General features: G+C 44.8%; 1 protein-coding gene across 4 annotated transcripts in view; it reads right to left on the bottom strand.

Annotated features, from left to right (window-relative positions):
- The window catches only part of Raf (serine/threonine kinase raf oncogene), a 315,639-nt gene that overhangs the window by 18,560 nt on the left and 279,386 nt on the right, over positions 1 to 17,693 (bottom strand). For all 4 annotated transcript variants that reach the window (XM_075896231.1, XM_037424899.2, XM_037424900.2 and 1 more), the window contains one exon: positions 11,286 to 11,462. In XM_075896231.1, coding sequence (XP_075752346.1) covers positions 11,286 to 11,462 — 177 coding nt within the window. The remainder of the gene's footprint in view (positions 1 to 11,285; positions 11,463 to 17,693) is intronic.

Genomic DNA, 17,693 nt, shown 5'->3' with positions numbered 1-17,693 from the left:
AGATGAAGCAGTGCACAGAGGACACAATCACACACACGGATGGTGCAAACACATGCACTGTATTGCAGCGCTTGTGTTTACATCAGTTTTAGGCACGGTGTATAAAAAATAATTTAGGTGTGCACACTCTTGGCCCGCCACAACAGAGACCGTGTCCAGATAATGTTAGGATTTAGCACATGCGCCGGCCACAGTAGCGTAGCGCTATACAGTCGACTCCTCATCATTTGAAGCCATTAATTGGAATTCTCATTTAACTATAAATCAACAAGTGGTCCCATCAACTTCACATGCACGCCTATGGGAAAAAGTGCTCGATAATACAAAGTTAAAAGCCCTTAATGTTGGTTAATTAGAAGTTATTTTTCAGACGAGAGCCTCAAGGCGACCGTAACTTTTCAATAAAATGGGAAATTTTTCATATGCCAAGACCGCCAAGACAGCTGTTGGACCGCACTGTAGCCACCACTGCCACTGCCCGCAGTGCCACGGTTCATGAAGCGGACATCATGTTTAGTTAACGCTGAGGCATTGCAGTGATTGCATCGGCTAACTAGGTCTTTCATTTTGATGTGTTGAGCGGTGGTCGAGTGCTTTAGCTGCGCGCTTGGTTGAAGTCTGGTCAACGTCAGAAGAGCAAGACTGGACGCTGGCGGAAAAGAACCCTCAAACACACACACAGTGCTGTATGAGTGTGAGTGTCCTGCTCTGTCCATGCCCAGTGCCCAGTTGCGCTGTTCATAGCATGATAAGCCAACATAGCATGATAAACCAACTAGCCCACCAATGCACTGTGGGTTGATTTTGCACGTATTTCCACAACTGATTTTGAGTGTTGTAGTGGTGACGTTTGATAATGGCAACTCGCAGCCCCTACCAAATGCTTGACCTGGCGTCGAAAGTCTTAAAAAAAGTTGACCGTGGAGGCACCAGCAAGCAAGATATTGCACGAAAGTACAGCCTAACTCGCTCTTGAATTTCATCAAGTGCAAACAGGCGAACTCGACGGCAATAGTTTTGGGGCTATTCGTAGTGACGTCTATTTTGAAAAACTCGTTGCTGAGGACAGCAACGTCGATACATGCGGTTCACTAACAAAAAAATTGTACAGATGGTTCGGCTGCAGATGTTGCTGTGGGTCTTGCTCTTGCTCTGCAGCTTTTATGTTTTGCTAAAGAAGGCAATGCTGAAGAAGCACTTTGACATGTGTAGTACTTGGAAAACTTGCAAGCTGCAGCCAGTTTCGGCAAGAGAAGGTGACAGACTATTTTCTATGAGAACTGTCAGGTTTGAAGCGAAAGTTTTTTGTGGTTCCTGTGAACTTCGATGATGATGTTTGATGTTTTATGGCGCAAGGGCCATTTCACGGCCAAAGAGCGCCAGTTCATCTTACTAAAATTATGGACAATGATTGTGATAAGCGGCTGTATAAGGACCATAAAATTCCTCGCAGTAAGGCGGGTAAAAACATACAAGTAATAAAATCATGACCATGCGGTGAAAGGTGTGTGTGATGTGAATAGATGACAAAAGTTGGTGATAATAAAAGACGATGGTGCATATGTATGGCATTAGCACAAGTGCCTCACTCGTTCATACCCTTGCGTCCAAGGGCCGTGAGGCATGTGCTTTCTTGTGTAGCCACCGCAGCAAAAACCTCTCTGGAGAGGTCATGCTACGGTATGCCCGGGTATATGACATGAAAGCTATGAATTTCTTTTAAAAACGCTAACAATGATTTATAACTAAAAAGCGGTTCCCTACCGACAAACATTGCAGGGTGTAAAGGTATATGTTGTCGGTAGGGTAATGGAAAGTGTTGTTTTCTTACAGTGTCCAATTGTTTGCACTCAATTAAAATGTGAAGGACTGTCAATGCTTCACCACATCTGTCACACAATGGTGGATCGCCACCGGACAAAAGGTGTGTATGTGTCGTGTATGTGTGTCCTATCCTGAGTCTCGTTAGTATCACCTCTGTATAACGCGATTTCGATACGGGCGGCCAATGACCAAGGTGTGGCTTAATAACGTGTAGTTTGTTGTGTGTGTGTGTATCCCACTTGCTCTGCCAGTATACTCTGAGGTTTCGTTTGAGGGATGGTTTAAGATCGAGGGCCGGGATTGATATGGGTGTAGGGGCAGTGCTTTTATGCACGGATGCAGCGAGCTGATCCGCCCTCACGTTGCCTTGAATCTCACGGTGCCCTGGCACCCAGCACACTACAACATGTTGTTTGAGTGTGTAAAGTGTGCATAAAATAGAGTAAAGTGAGACAAGGACTGGGTTTTTTTGTTTTTTAAGACTGTGCAGAGCCGTTACCACACTTAGGGAGTCTGTATAAATTACTGCTTTTTGTATTTGTAATTGTTTGATGTGTTTAGCTGCCACAAGTATCGCGTATGCTTCCGCTGTGAAGATACTTGTGCGTGGATGTAGTGGACCAGCATCCGAAAAGGATGGGCCTACAGCAGCGTAGGACACAGAGGAGTTAGTCTTGGAGGCATCTGTGAAGAACTCAGGACATGTGTATTTGTGTTGAAGTTCCAAAAAGTATGTTCGGATATGGGCAACAGGTGCATGTTTTGTAACTTCTAGGAAAGACACATCGCAGTCTATAGTCTGCCATTGCCACGGTGGCGGATATGCTACAGGAGCCATTAAACTGTGTTCTAGTGAGATTCCAGTTTCCTCAGCTAGACTCTTCAGGCGAATAGAGAAGGGCTGCCTCATCGAAGGCCTGTTTTGAAACAAAATTGAGCTCGACAAATCATTAATAGTAGAGTATGAGGGGTGCTTCTTGTCTGCTTTCACCTTAAGGTAATAAACAAAGGACATGTAAGTTCTCTGCAGATGGAGAGACCACTCATTTGACTCAACATAAAGGCTTTCTACGGGGCTGGTGCGAAAAGCACCCGTAGAAAGGCGGATGCCCAAATGGTGCACGGGGTCCAGCATCTTCAAAGCACTTTGAGTCGCAGACTGATAAACAACAGCCCCATAATCTAAGCGGGTGCGAATGAGGCTTCTATATAGGTTCATGAGACATTGCCTGTCACTACCCCACCTAGTACGTGACAACACTTTTAAAACATTCATGGCTTTTAAACATATTGTTTTTAGATACTTGATGTGCGGTACGAAGGTCAACTTGTTGTCCAAGATTAATCCTAGGAATTTATGCTCCGTATTAACAGACAGATGCTGACCGTTCAGTTCAATGTCGGGTTCTGAGTGCATGCCTCTCTTTCTGGAGAACAGGACACACGTGCTTTTTTGTGGGTTCAGTCGGAATCCGTTTTCCTCTGCCCATTTTGAGAGCTTGTTTAAACCTAACTGAACCTGCCGCTCACACATTGCCAGATTGCAAGACCTAAAGCCAAGCTGGACGTCATCCACATATGTACAATAAAACATATTGCGAGGGATGGTCAAGCGCAAGGAATTCATTTTTATGAGAAAAAGTGTGCAGCTAAGTACACCACCTTGTGGAACGCCTGTTTCCTGGACAAATGTTTGAGAATGAACCGTGCCCACTCGGACACGGAATGTCCGGTTTGACAGGTAACTTTTGATTATGTGAAACATTCTTCCGCGCACGCCAAGGTTGGATAGGTCTCTTAGAATTCCAAAACGCCATGTTGTATCATAAGCCTTTTCGATATCGAGGAACACGGAGAGAAAATATTGTCTATGGACGAAGGCGTCTCTGATCTGTGCCTCGATACGAACAAGGTGGTCTGTCGTGGATCTACTCTCTCGAAACCCGCACTGAAATGGGTCGAGCAAATTGTTTGTTTCAAGAAAGTGTACAAGTCGGCAGTTTATCATTTTTTCGAAGACTTTGCACAAGGAGCTTGTAAGTGCAATAGGCCTATAACTCGAAGCTAAAGAAGGGTCCCTGCCCTCTTTCAAAATGGGAATAACAATAGCCTCTTTCCAGGAGGTAGGAATAGTGCCAGAAGACCAAATAGCATTGTACAAACAAAGTAAGGTTTTTCGGGTTTCGTTTGGTAGGTTCTTTAACATTTCATACATCACACGGTCAGAACCTGGGGCAGAAGTACTGCAGGAGTTCAGAGATGTTCGGAGCTCAGCAAGACTGAAAGCTTGGTTATATCCCTCGTATCTAGTGGATTTGTGTTCAAGTTTCTGCTTTTCTATTCTTGTTCTGTATTTTTGGAAAGTGTCAGTATAGTGGGACGAGCTGGATACCTGTTCGAAGTGTGCACCGAGGAAGTTTGCCTGATCTTCCAAGGTATCACCCTGAGTGTTTACGAGTGGAAGTGTGTGTACTTGTTTTCCTGCTATCCTATGGACCATGTCCCAGACTTTAGCCTCCTGTGTGTATGAATTAACCCCTGATAAAAACTTCTGCCAGCTTTCTCTTCTGGCCTGCCGACGCGTTCTCCTGCCTCGAGACTTTATTTTCTTGAAGGTTTCAAGATTTTCGGCTGTCGGCGAGTTCCGAAGCAGCCTCCAAGCTCTGTTCTGCTGTTTGCGCGCGTTTCGGCATTCAAAGTTCCACCATGGCACACGTCGTTTTCCAGGGTGTCCATTTGTTTGTGGGATGCATTTTGTTGCAGCATCGATCAAAAACGCAGTGAAGTAGTTCACCGCAACATCAATGTTCAAAGTACGGATGTCATTCCAACCTAGACTAGCAATAGTATAAAACTGTTCCCAGTCGGCTCTGTTTATGAGCCACTTGGGAACACGTGATGGACACTCAGTTACTGTCGTGCTCAAAACTACGGGGAAGTGGTCACTTCCGTACGGATTACTGACGACTTTCCACTGGAGTAGAGGCACAAGAGATGGAGATACTATGCTCAGGTCTATGGAGGAGTAGGTGTTATTGGCGAGATTATAATAGGTTGGTTCTTTTCGGTTTAGGAGACACGCGCTCGACGAGAGAAGGAACTGTTCGATCAGTCGACCTCGCGCGTCATACCGAGAGTCTCCCCATAGCCTGCTATGCGCATTAAAGTCTCCAAGGAGAACATAAGGTTCCAGAAGTTCATCAATTAAATAGTGTAAATCACGTTTTTGTAGCTGATAACTAGGAGGAATGTAAATCGTGCAGATTGTGATCAGTTTATCAAAAAGAACCGCTCGAACAGCCACTGCCTCAAGGGAAGTTTGGAGTTGTAAGTGTGTGCATGCAATTTCTTGATTCACTATGATGGCAACACCTCCGGATGATGTCACGGCATCATCACGGTCCTTTCGAAAAATAACGTATTTGCGAAGAAAATTTGTGTGTTTTGAATTAAGGTGTGTTTCTTGTACACACAGCACTTTTGGTGAGTGTTCGTGTAGGAGTTCTTGGATGTCGTCAAGGTTTCTGAGAGGGCCCCTGACGTTCCATTGTATAATTTGGGTGTTCATGGTGAATGTAAAATAATGCTGTGTGTACGAAAAACAAGTGGCTGTTTAGACGGGGAGTTTGAGTTCACTTAACAGGGCCATCACCAGGCCCTGTTATTTGCTTTTTTGTTTTCTTGGCGCGCTCCAAGGAGCCACGCCGCTCTTTCGGCACCAAGGGTGCCGACGTATCTATTGCCTCCTCGGAGGCACTGGATGCCCGCACGTGCGGGCTGTTAGTTTGGATTTTGGGCCTCGCCTGGTGAGGGGAGGCCTTGAGACCCGAAGACTCTGGAGTCTCTGGTCTCTGTTTGAGAGTAGGTGGTGTAGCCTGGGCTACAGCCGCCTTGGGGGCAGGTGCCACAGCCGACGGCTCGCTCTGCGCGGGCCGAAGGGGTGGCGAGGGCTGGTGCGGCGGTGCCCCCTGACGCGCCGCATCAGCGTATGTAGGTCCATAGAATGGAGCGACTCTTCGCCGTGCTTCCTTAAACGTAATGTTCTCCTTCACCTTCAATGCAATTATTTCTTTTTCTTTTTTCCAGTATGTGCAGGAGCGTGAATATGCGGCATGGTTTCCTTCGCAGTTCACACAGTGAGCCGGTTCTTTGCAGTTCTCGGACACGTGGCCTAGGACTCCACATTGTGCACAAGTCTGGCGACCACGACAGGTCTTAGAGCCATGGCCATACTTCTGGCATTGGAAGCAACGACGAGGATTTGGTATATACGGCCTGATAGATGTTTTCGTGTACCCTGTTTGAATGGAATCTGGTAGTTTACTGGATGCAAACGTGAGTATCAAGTGTTTCGTCGGAATTTCCTTATTATCTCTTCTGATGATAATTATCTGTACATTATTGACATTTTGGCTCTTCCACCCTTCCAAAAGTTCAGTCTCGGTGAGCTCAAGTAAGTCTGCATCAGATACCACTCCGCGAGTGGTGTTCATGGATCGGTGTGGTGTTATGGTGATCGGTACGTCACCAAACGTTGAGAGGCTGTTTAGCTTTACATATTGTGCTTTGTCCCGAATTTCTAGAAGAAGGTCTCCGCTCGCCATTTTGGTTACTTTGTATCCAGCCCCGAGAGTTTCCGTAAGACACCTGGCAACTACGAAAGGAGATACGGTCCTGGCTTGCTTTCCGGTTTTTTCACAGTGAATGACGTGGAAGTGGGGAAAAGTTTCTATTGGCTGGTTGAAGAGATTTATGTCGTCGGTGCGTACCCGCTTTAGGCCGGTACGATCAGATAGTAGAGGAAATGCGCCTTGCATGCCGGTCTTATTTTTGTTCAGCAGCGTTGGCGGCCACCCACCACGGAGCCCAACAAGGGGACGCTGCAAGTTTACAGGTGCTGAAAGCTTGCAGACGTCAGCCGTACAACACTGCCATAACCCAATGCGCCTAAACCAAGGTAGGCTATTTGCACAGGGTTAACCCTTGCCGCCAGGAAAATTGGAAGTATACAGAAGAGAGTAGAAGACAGGAAAGATGTAAAGTGAGAACAAAAGACGAAGATGTAGGGAGAGAGAGATAGGAAAAGGCGACTGCCGATTTCCCCTGGGTGGGTCAGCCCAGGGGTGCCGTCTACGTGAAGCCGGGGCCAAAGGGGTGTGTTGCCTCTGCTGGGGGGCCTTAAAGGTCCAATCACCCAGCGTCGGCTCAACCCCCAGGATCCCCTTTTCCCCGGGCACGGCAAAGCCACGCACGGCTAGGCGTGGGAGGGAGCCGAAGCTCCCCCGTTAGCTCGGGTCCGTGGTGTCGCTACACACCAAACGCCGCGCAGGCGCCCCTGCGGGGGTTCCTGTGAACTTCATATTAACAGGAGTTGACTGCATAGCGAAGGCATGCTGCACCATGTGAGCTTAAAAGGAGCGAGCACGATGAAACAGATACACATTCTTTTTATTTTCCTAGTATTCTTTTTAAAGCACCGTGCATGCTAGTAACCAAAGCTAGAAACACAAGCCGAGTTTTTGCACCTGAAAAATGCTACGTGCAACGAACACTGCAGTTGCCTCCACAATGTTCTCCTTTACACAACGGCCTTACAGATGCCACATGCACAGATCGTCATCTATAGTGCATAAGCCGGCTGCAGTTGCGTGTAGGGCGCTGCGACATGGTGGCTGGAGAAGCGCCGAACATAATCTGGACGTGTCGTGGGTGTCCACACCTCAATTACTTTTCTTACGCCGTGGTTTTACTGTATTTACTCGCATAATCCGCGCACTCGCATAATAGCAGTGCCCCCCCTAGTTTGGTCGCAGAAAATTAGATTTTTTGAATTCCGCGCATAATAGGCGCCCTCCGAACTTGGCTGTGATTACAAACAATTCTACCCCCCAGCGGTACAGTTGGAACGCGGTCCCCGTACCCTGAAGAAAAAAAGAAGGCAAATCAACGAGCAAATAAAAAAAATTCGAAGTGCAACGACCTAACCAACGTGTTTGTCAAAATAAAACTTGAAAAAAATAAAGCATCCATGAGCAAAAAAAAAAAGAAGAAGGATGTTTCATCAATTACTGATACCACCCAAATCGCCGTGCTCCTTAGAGGTCACGTGTACAACACCGGGGGCTCGATCACCATCACCACCATCAGAGAGAAAAAAAAAAAAGAAACGCCATTTTGCAAGCGGTGTGCGTAAGTTGTGATCGTGTATCCATTTTTTGTTCCACCATGGAGAAGTACACAAGCTACACAGCTGAATTTAAACTGAAGGCAGTGCAGTACGTGCTGTAGCACGGCAACCGGGCTCTAAGCAGGCATTTCGGTGTTAGGGAAACCAGTATTCGGTACTGGAGGAATCAAGAAGAAAAACTTCAAGCAATGAAGAAGACACGACGGGATTTCCCTGGTGCCAAGACAAACAGGTATTCAAACGTTAAAGAGCAACTGGTCCGGCACATACGGGAGCTACGACAAGACGGCTGTGCTGTGCCATTGGATATTATGCATACTGAAGCGCGCTGAATAGCACTCGCGCAGCACATCAAAGCAAAAAAGTTCAAAGCCACCTCCAGATAGACAACTCGTTTCATGCGGCGCCATGGCCTGGCACTGCGAAGGCGGACCACCTTGTGCCAGTACTTGTCCACAGAATATGAGGACAAAGTGGTGGAGTTCCACCGTTTCGTTATAAAGCTCCAACAGCAGAAGGACTTTCCTTTGTCCCACATTGGCAACACTGATCAGACCCCCCTTTGCTTTGATATGCTGCGGCACACGACAGTGGAGAAGAAAGGTGCACGGAGCGTCTTCGTCAAAACGTCTGGCGCTGACAAAACAACGATGCACCGTAATGCTGGCGGTGACAGCGGATGGGCGCAAGCTACCGCCTTACGTTATTTTTAAACGTAAGACGCTCCCAAAGGCAAATTTCCCTCAAGTCATCTACGTCATAGTCCATGAAAAAGGCTGGATTAGCGCGGAACTCATGGTGGATTGGGTAAAAACAGTCTGGGGTTGGCGGCCGGGTGATCTGTTGTTGCCGTCCATGCTTGTCCTGGACAGTTTTCGTGGGCACCTCGTAGACAGCCCATGAGATGAGCTAAAATGTAAACATTCGACAGATGCCTGTCTGGCTAGGTGTGAAAAATGGGAAATGATTTAAATTCCAATCAATAAGTTTGTGAAGAAACCCAACGTTTCGGAACCGACTTAGTTCCTTTCTCAGGGGAAACTCTGACTACGTAGCAGCGGCGTCTTCAAAGCACTCACAGGGCGGTTAATGACTCCCCTTCTCTTTCTTTCTTTCTCTCGTTTTGCCGTGCAGGCCAGTCCGTGTTCATACACTGCGGAGAAGGGTTCCGAGAGAGCGTTTGATGCTTGGGCCGTTCGCTGTATATGCCATGACTCGAGTAGTAACCTTCTCCTCCAGTTCGCCTCGCTTTCGAGGATGGTCGTTGCTTCAAAATTTATACGGTCGTCCAATGTCTCAGCGTGCTCAGCAACTGTGCTGCGCTCTTTGTAGAGCCTCCGCACGTCATGGACGTGTTGCTTTAGACGTTCTTATAGGTATTTGTCTCGCCAGTATACGAAAAAGTGCACTCGGTGCACGGGATCTTGTAAACGACACCTGGGGTCCTGTCTACTGTGGGCCGGTCTTTCAGGCGGGGGAGGAGGCGGTCCAGCGTACACGAAGGCACATGCACGATGCGAACCCTTTCTTTTTTTGAAGATCCGCGCCAACATCTTGTTGGTTCCTTAAACTTATGGAAACGGAATGCGTTTCGGAGGACTGCCGATTAAAGCTGATTGAGGTTTCCGCATCTTCTGTTGCTCTGCGTGGCGGGTGGCGGCTCAAATAAGGATTTTGGGTATCCGTTTTTTCTGAAATTAGCACAGGAAGCCAATGCACACCGGCCGCTACCTTCAGTACGATTCATCTCATCCCGCCTGCCACAAGGCCTCAGTTGTGACCATGCTACTTCAGAGAGCCAAGAACATATGCTCCAATGACACGGAGAGGAAGAAAGAAGAGGCCCGCGTAATTGCAGACCCGTGAGTGCTTTGAAGACGCCGCTGCTACGTAGTCCCAGTTTACCCCGAGGAAGGAACTAAGTCTGTTCCGAAACATCGGGTTTCTCCACAAATTTTTTAGGGGCAAAGCTTTTTATGGCGTGGGTCTGTCGCTCCGTATATATGTACGTATGTATGTATGTAAGTACGCACGCACGCATGTAGCCACCGATGGCACTTATTCGCTCTATAGGGGGTATATGCCACAGTGGTTGCGAGAAAGCAGTACTAAGAGTGTTCACTAGATGGACCCACAGACGTATGGACAGACAGACTAGCAGACGGAGGAGCAGATGGTCGCGCAGACGGACCGACAGACAGACTCATGGACAGACGCATGGATTGACGCACTGATGGTCGCACGGACGGACGGAAACAAGAATGAACGAATGGACGGAAGCATGGACAGGCTGACGGACACTTCGCCCCACTCATCATCATTCACTCCATGGATATGCTGTGACTTTTTTTTTTGTTGGAGCTTAAATTATTTCCCAGAGATCAGCTAAAGGAGCTGCGCACAGATCTGGCAGTGATTCCGGGCGGCCTCACATCTATACTGCAGCCTTTGGACGTGTCCTTGAATAAGCCTTTCAAGGACAATGTTCGAAGGCTGTACACCACCTCAATGGCTGCACGAAAATATCAGCTGACTCCAGGTGGTAAGATTAAGAGGCCACCTGTGCAAATGCTGCGCGCTTGGATCGTGGAGGAGTAGCAGGCGACCTCCGACGAAGTCGTCTGGAAAAGCTTCAAGAAGACGGGTATCTCAAACGCACTAGATGCGAGTGAGGATGACATAGTATGAGGTGTGGATTATTCGGACACTGGAAAAGAATCCCCGCTCCGCGAGGATGAATGTGTGCTTTCTGACTCAGACTCCGAATAGAGAAAAGGAGGAACATCTACGACTTATGTGTAAATAAATTTTAATTGTGTGTGTGTGTGCAGTTGATGGCTCTCGCTTGTTCATTAAAAGATATATAGGTATGTTTGTTTTACACTGAATTAATTAGTAAATGATAAAGTGACCTTTTACTTGATAAATGTGCAGATTCGAAGCGTGAGAACCTAGTCGAAAAATTTTTTAAACATCTTACCCTGCATAATTGGTGCACCCATAACTTCGAGCCGGATTTCTGACAAAAAAAAAGTGCGCCTGTTATGCGAGTAAATACGGTACATGTTATTGTGCCCTTTATGTCGTCCTTTATGTGCTGCTTTATCAGGAAGCTAATTGAAGATGCATTAAGATATCTTCATCAAGAGAGCCTTCTCGAAATTCACAATTCAAAATTGACTCGCAAAACATTAAAAAAGTCGACACAGTAACCAACAGTCATTGGCAAACTCAGAAGGTCAGCTAAGCCACAAGATTACAATGTAAAACTCACTCCATGCCCTGTGCAGTCTGTCTGGCAATGTCGATGACCTGCAGCATCTCGAATTTTGACTCGAGCACGTGCAGATGCTTGTACAGGCTGGACCCCTCGCACCACTGGGTCACAATGGTCAGCTGCGGCTTGGACACACAGCCCATGAAGAGGATGATGCTCACGTGCCTCGTTTTTCTGCAACCACCGGGCAACGGTCAAAACTGTGCTGATTTGCAAGAAAATAGCTACAAAGAGCATATTTTTTACATGCGAAATTGTTCACGACGTAAGGTAATGCCTAGCAGCTTGTCCTACATGCTAGCTGTTTAAGTTCATTTTTAACCATTGTAATTTCATACTTGGCTGTGTTGGCAGCCCTAGCCTGGATGGTTGCTACCTTACCACCATTCTGTATTTTCCAGTTTTTTCTAGTCTCCATCTGGTTTTTCATCACTTGTTCTCGTCACCCAATACAAGAATTGTGTGGCAGCTTTACGACTGAGAAACCTGAGGAAGTGAGCAGCAATCCCCATTTGTCGAGTTGCCACTGCTCTGTTTGCCGCAGCACCAAGGACGCCAGCGTTTCAGGTGAGGGGTTAGGGTTTCCCCGGCACCAGTGGGGCAGATTCGCTAACTCTGTGTGCAACACATGCTCCACTTATTGCTGTGCTTTATCAACTAGCTCCTTGTTACAACAGTTGAGGTATGTGTTGTCTGCAGCGAGTTCAATCAACTTGTTTTCCGTTGTGGCAGCAGCACAGTGATGGCGCAGGTACTCTGCTCGCCCAGCGATGGTACCTTGTCTTGCGCTACGCTAGAGTCAGTGCCACATTTTTGAGAATATTTAGTAGTATTAAGTTTAATTATAGCAATACTTCTCAGTTATTTCTGTTCGCTATATCATTTTTAAATTTCTTCATTCATTTTAAGCCAACTTTGAGCATTGCTAGTCTTGTTGTGGCCTGTATTAATTACTTCACAGTAAGTGTGATCACGCCACATGATATTTATTTATTTATTTAAAAATAGCTTACACGTCTCTGTTAAGGCATTGTGTAATAGAGGCAGTACCAAAAGTGACCTTCACCGTTTCTCTGAATACAATATGTGTAAACAGCATTCATTAACCAAATGACACAAGGAGCAGAGCAATATGATGTAATTAATTAGTTATGGCTGTACTGGCAACAAAAAATAATTACGACACTAGCAAAGATAAAACATGTAATAGGGAAATATAGACAGAAGGTATTATCTATGAAGTAATGCAGTCGAGCAAAATTGAAATGTTATACAGTACAGTTGACTCCTTTTAAATGAAACCTAAAGGGACCAGGAAAATGTGTTTCCTTTAAGAGGAGTTTCACTTACTGAGAGATAAACAGTAGGCTTATGCGAATAGTGAACTTTAGGTTCGAAGCGAATAGTGATTTTAATCAAATAATGTTGGATCGAATTCGAATCGTATCTATGACATATATTAAAAAAAAAGAAATATTTATCACGACCTAACTAACCTGCACAATACTCCTTTTGAATTGAAACAGGGGCTCTATGCAAATGCCATTTTTTTTTTTTTCGTTCAAGGGAAGTCGAAACAATGTTCAGTAGTACTTTCGGTAGGATGCAAGTGATAACTTGTCAGGTACTCAACGTTTCAGAGTTTATTACACTTGGAGCATATAAGCCATTATAACAAGCTTAATAAAATGACGAACTGATTTGACTGTAACATGTTTCTTTAAAGGGGCCCTGTAACACTTTTTCAAGTAGCCATGGAGCCAGTAAACATGCTTATTGTGTCACAAATTTACCGCCGCAAAGTTTCTAGAATTAGTCCACTACGAGCGGAGTTCCAAAATTTGTCGCACGTTCTCGTCCCGACGAAAAAGCTGGAAGTCAAGCAGAGAGGAATGTCATGGCGAAAGAAAATACATCGCACGCACCTCGTAACCTTGAGCACTTTTTTTTTTCTTCTTTCAATACGTGGCTTTTCAATGTGATCGCGCGCGTACTCGTGGACAAGTCGCGGCCTCCCGCAACGGCCCAGGTAATGACAAGCGCATCATGCTCAAATTAGCCAATGGCTGAGGCAAATGATTTTTGAGCTTGTAGTGTCACTTGCCGAGGGAAGAAACCAATTTTTAGCTTTGAAAATTTATTGTGAATTACAAACCGCATGCTGCGCTATAATACTTGCCTCGCGTGTTCCCGGTAGCCTCGACTACCAATCGGCAGTGTTTTCTGACTACGTTCAATAGGTGTTGCAAAGCCCCTTTAAATTTAAAGGGGGGCTTCGCGACAAAGCGAATTTTTCTTGAGTAGGTGCTTTCACAGCTTATCACTCCTACATTGCAGTGAAACCACAACTACAGGCGGTAACATGTGGATTAATATACACCTATTCAAACATTGCGAATACTTCGATAATATTCGATAATTTAAATTCGAATCGAAGCGAATTTGAATACTCAATATTCGAACCATTCGAATATTTGCACAAGCCTAATAAACAGGGGTACAATATCCAAGTAGGAAACCAAGCATATTAGTGACAGTTGTTCCATTTAATTATGCAGCAATTTAATTTAAGAGAGTTTTGTTTAAAGGGAGTCTACTGTATTAAGATTCACCAAGAAAAATAAGAACAAAAAAAGAAGAAAAAGAAGTGATACTACAGTGCCACAAAAAGAAAAATTTCAAAACAAAAGGCACTGCTATAATGGCAGATATCTTTACGCTTTTTTTGGCCAGAAGACTGGTTAATCTGTCACTTAATGCCACAGTGTTTCTGTGTCACTTAATGCCACAGATGGCATCGCAGACATGCGATGCCATCTGGCAGGGAATGTCGGAGTGCCCGTTGTAGCACTGAGCAGTCAAATGCACTTGCTAATTCGTAAATGCACGCTTAGCTAAAATTATTATGAAGCCTGTGGAGGGCCGTTTCAAGCATGCTAGTGTTTGATATGAATGAATGAATTAGTAAAACAATGCCAGCAATGCAATGTTACAGCAAGTATTCAAAGATTGCAATGAAGCTAATACTGATTTAAGCGGCACTAGACTGATGGCTCCAATCATTAGAAATGAAGCGGCTTGCCCTGTTTTGAGCTTTTTTCAATACACCGTTCAGGTATTTCTGTTGAGTAGACCAAACAGGTAAGGCGTACTCGTGTTGAGGGCTAACTCTCAATAGGCAGGCTATTTCGCTACCATTCGAAGGAGAATTTCTTTAATTTCGTTGAAAGTAACCCATAGATTGGGAGGCTCTAGCTCCATATAAAGGTGATGTGTTCGGACCAAGAAAGATTTGAAGTGAATATAATGCCTAGATACTTATATTGTGTAGCGATTGCAAGAGTGTCTTTATTGATATTGTATGAATACAGTGAAGGTGCAGTCTTCCAAAAATCGAGATTACTTTGCATTTTGACGTGTTCAAGGTCATTCGGCACCACTTACTAATTTGCTCTAAGCCATGCTGAAGAGCCAGATGGTCATCTGTATTTTCTTTAGTGTAATAGACAATGTGGCCATTTACAGATATTGATATAGTAGAGCACACGTTATGCGTTAAATCGTCAATGAAGATAATAAAAAGCAAAGGACCGAGGACGCTTCCTTGTGGTATACCAGAGGATACTTCAGTTAAAGAGGACAAGAGGTTATTTGCAATTGTGGATGGGTGATGATTTGAAAGAAAGTTTTGCAGTCATGGTAAAGTGAGACAGTCTAATTTAAGAGCTTAAAGCCGTGAAATATAAGGCGACAGTGCACAACGCAGTCAGACGCCTTCGAGAAGTAAAGAAAAAAGCATGGATAAATAGGCCAGGCTGCATAAGAGCTTAAAACAGTCCATCACCAACAGCAAATCAAAGAAAACACTTCGAATATGGCACACATTCCCGGTAGGCTTGTGCGAATAATTAATTTCAGGTTTGAAGCAAATAGAAATTTTGGACGAATAATTTCGATTCCAATACGAAATAAAGACAAATGGGCATACTTGTCATGGCCCAACTAACCTACACAATATTTTTTAAAATTGAAGCAAGGCCTGTGCAAATTCCCTTCTTTTGGTTCAGAACAAGCGGAAACAACTTTGAATAGTAGCAGGATTTGGCTCTCGTTAAAATGGTATAGGTAACTAGTGAAATACTTTACAAGTTAAAATTTACTAAGTGCATATAAGGGTTTATAACAAGCTTTCGAACCTAAAAAAACAAAAATTAGAAACCGATGTGTGCGGCAGTGCAGGCTTCTCTTAAGTTTTTTTGCGGCTTGGCGCCCCTTCACTGCAGTGAAACCACCTTTACAGGAGATTGTGGTCTGCTACTACTGCGCTCTCTTTTTTTTTTTTCACGCTTTTTTTTTTTCACCCACGAATCATATCTTCGTTGCTTGCCATGTATTAGGGAGGCTTGGGTTATCCTCAAGTGGCAAGCGCCACTTTTCTGTCGAGCCTGCCCTCATCCTTGAGGTGAAATAAAATTGAATTGAATTACATGCGGACTAATATACTGTACCTATTCGTTTATTACGAATACTTCAAAATTTTATATAACTTAATATCGAATCGAAACGAATTTGAATGCTCTAATATTCATTCAAATATTTGCACAAGCCTCATTTCTGGCACTGCATTGCCTTTATCATTATTAATGCCACAGTTTCTGATGCTGCTACTGCAAATGTATTTTGCATGCTCATCAATACCTCGCAGGCATAACTGCTAAACACTCTTTCTATGATGTTAACCAAAATACTAGCTATAAATGTTAGCAACAACCTCAGTTGCATATCATCAAAACTAAAAATTTGACATTGCTGTCGGCACTTGACTTTCAAGTTTTTTTTGGGGACCTTGATAGTCTTGATACTGAATGAGAACCTGCTTTGAAGAGAGAGACAAACGTTAGTAAGAAAACACAATTACTGTGTGAGAAAAAAAGAGAAAGAAAGCCACATGTCAGCTGTGAACATAAAGTGGGGTGAGACTTTGAAAGCGAGCTTTTAACCTGTGGCTGTACAGCAGTGGTAAGAAACCTCAAGTGTTGAAGATAGGGCAAATTGGTACATCGCATTAAAGTGAGAAAAAAAAAATGAATGAGAAGAAGGACACAAAAAGACAGAGCGCTAACTTCCAACCGAGTCGGAAGTTGGCACTTTGTCCTCTAGTGTCAGTCGTTTCTACTTTCCGATAATGTGAAATACCAGTTCATGTGGTAACAAAAGCTATAGATATAAAATTTGCCAGGTATTTTAACAGTAAATACAGGTTATATCGAAACTAAAAATCAGTATAAAAATTTGTTTAGTTTTGCTTATTGATACCACATTTACTCCCTTGATGAACCCACCTTTTTTTCAGTAAAGTTGACGCCAATTTGGAGGGAGGGTTCACTACGCGGGAGAAAAAATTCACGGGCGTTATAACAGCGAAAATTTTGCATGACAGTATTGCTTGCCTTGGTCCGCAATAAGCGTGGCAAATCGTTTTTGTAGCTCGAAGCTCTTCTTGCTTTCACCCGTAATGCACGCCCACGGATCGACGCCGAAGTGTCGTCCAGGCGATCGGTTCCCATGCTCCAGCGCATACTCGACCAAGTTTCAAGTTGGTCGAGCTACACGGCTGGTTTTAAAACCAGCCGTGTAGCTCGACCAGCCAGAGCATACCAGCCAAAGCATACCAGCCAAATGTGCCCTGCATAGCAGGTGTCCCCCAACCAAGTTCACAACGAAAAACCTGACAACGAATACGCCACACACAAACGTTGCAGGTGCACGACGTGCCGTTGGTGCGGTTGCGCTTTGCAAGGCCTCCGAGATGACAAGAGCGTGTTTCTACGCCGCCCTTGCGCCGCGCGCTCGCCGTCTCGAAGGACATGCGCATTACTTTTCTTTTTTTTTTTTTGCCGCTGTGCTTGTGTGGCGCTACTATAAGCAAAGAAAACTAGCCACCCTGTTTACGAGGTGTCTCCTGACGGGAAGAGTACCAGAGTCTTGGAAGAACGCTAACATCATCTTAATACATAAGAAAGGAGATGACAAGGACTTGAAGAATTACAGGCCGATCAGCTTGCTCTCTGTAGTATACAAGCTATTTACAAAGGTAATTGCTAACAGAGTAAAGAAAACATTAGAATTCAATCAACCAAAGGAACAAGCAGGATTTCGAACAGGCTACTCAACAATTGACCACATTCATACTATCAATCAGGTAATAGAGAAATGCTCAGAGTATAACCAACCCCTATACATAGCCTTCATAGATTACGAGAAAGCGTTTGATTCAGTAGAAATATCAGCCGTCATGCAAACACTGCGGAATCAGGGCGTAGATGAAGTATATATAAACATTCTGGAAGAAATCTACAGGGGATCAACTGCTACCATAGTGCTTCATAAAGAAAGCAACAGAAT

Source organism: Rhipicephalus microplus, chromosome 5 (genome assembly GCF_043290135.1).
Source record: "Rhipicephalus microplus isolate Deutch F79 chromosome 5, USDA_Rmic, whole genome shotgun sequence".
NCBI lineage: Eukaryota > Metazoa > Arthropoda > Arachnida > Ixodida > Ixodidae > Rhipicephalus > Rhipicephalus microplus.
Note: the sequence above shows the minus strand (reverse complement) of the source record. Positions and strands in the feature narration are given on the sequence as shown.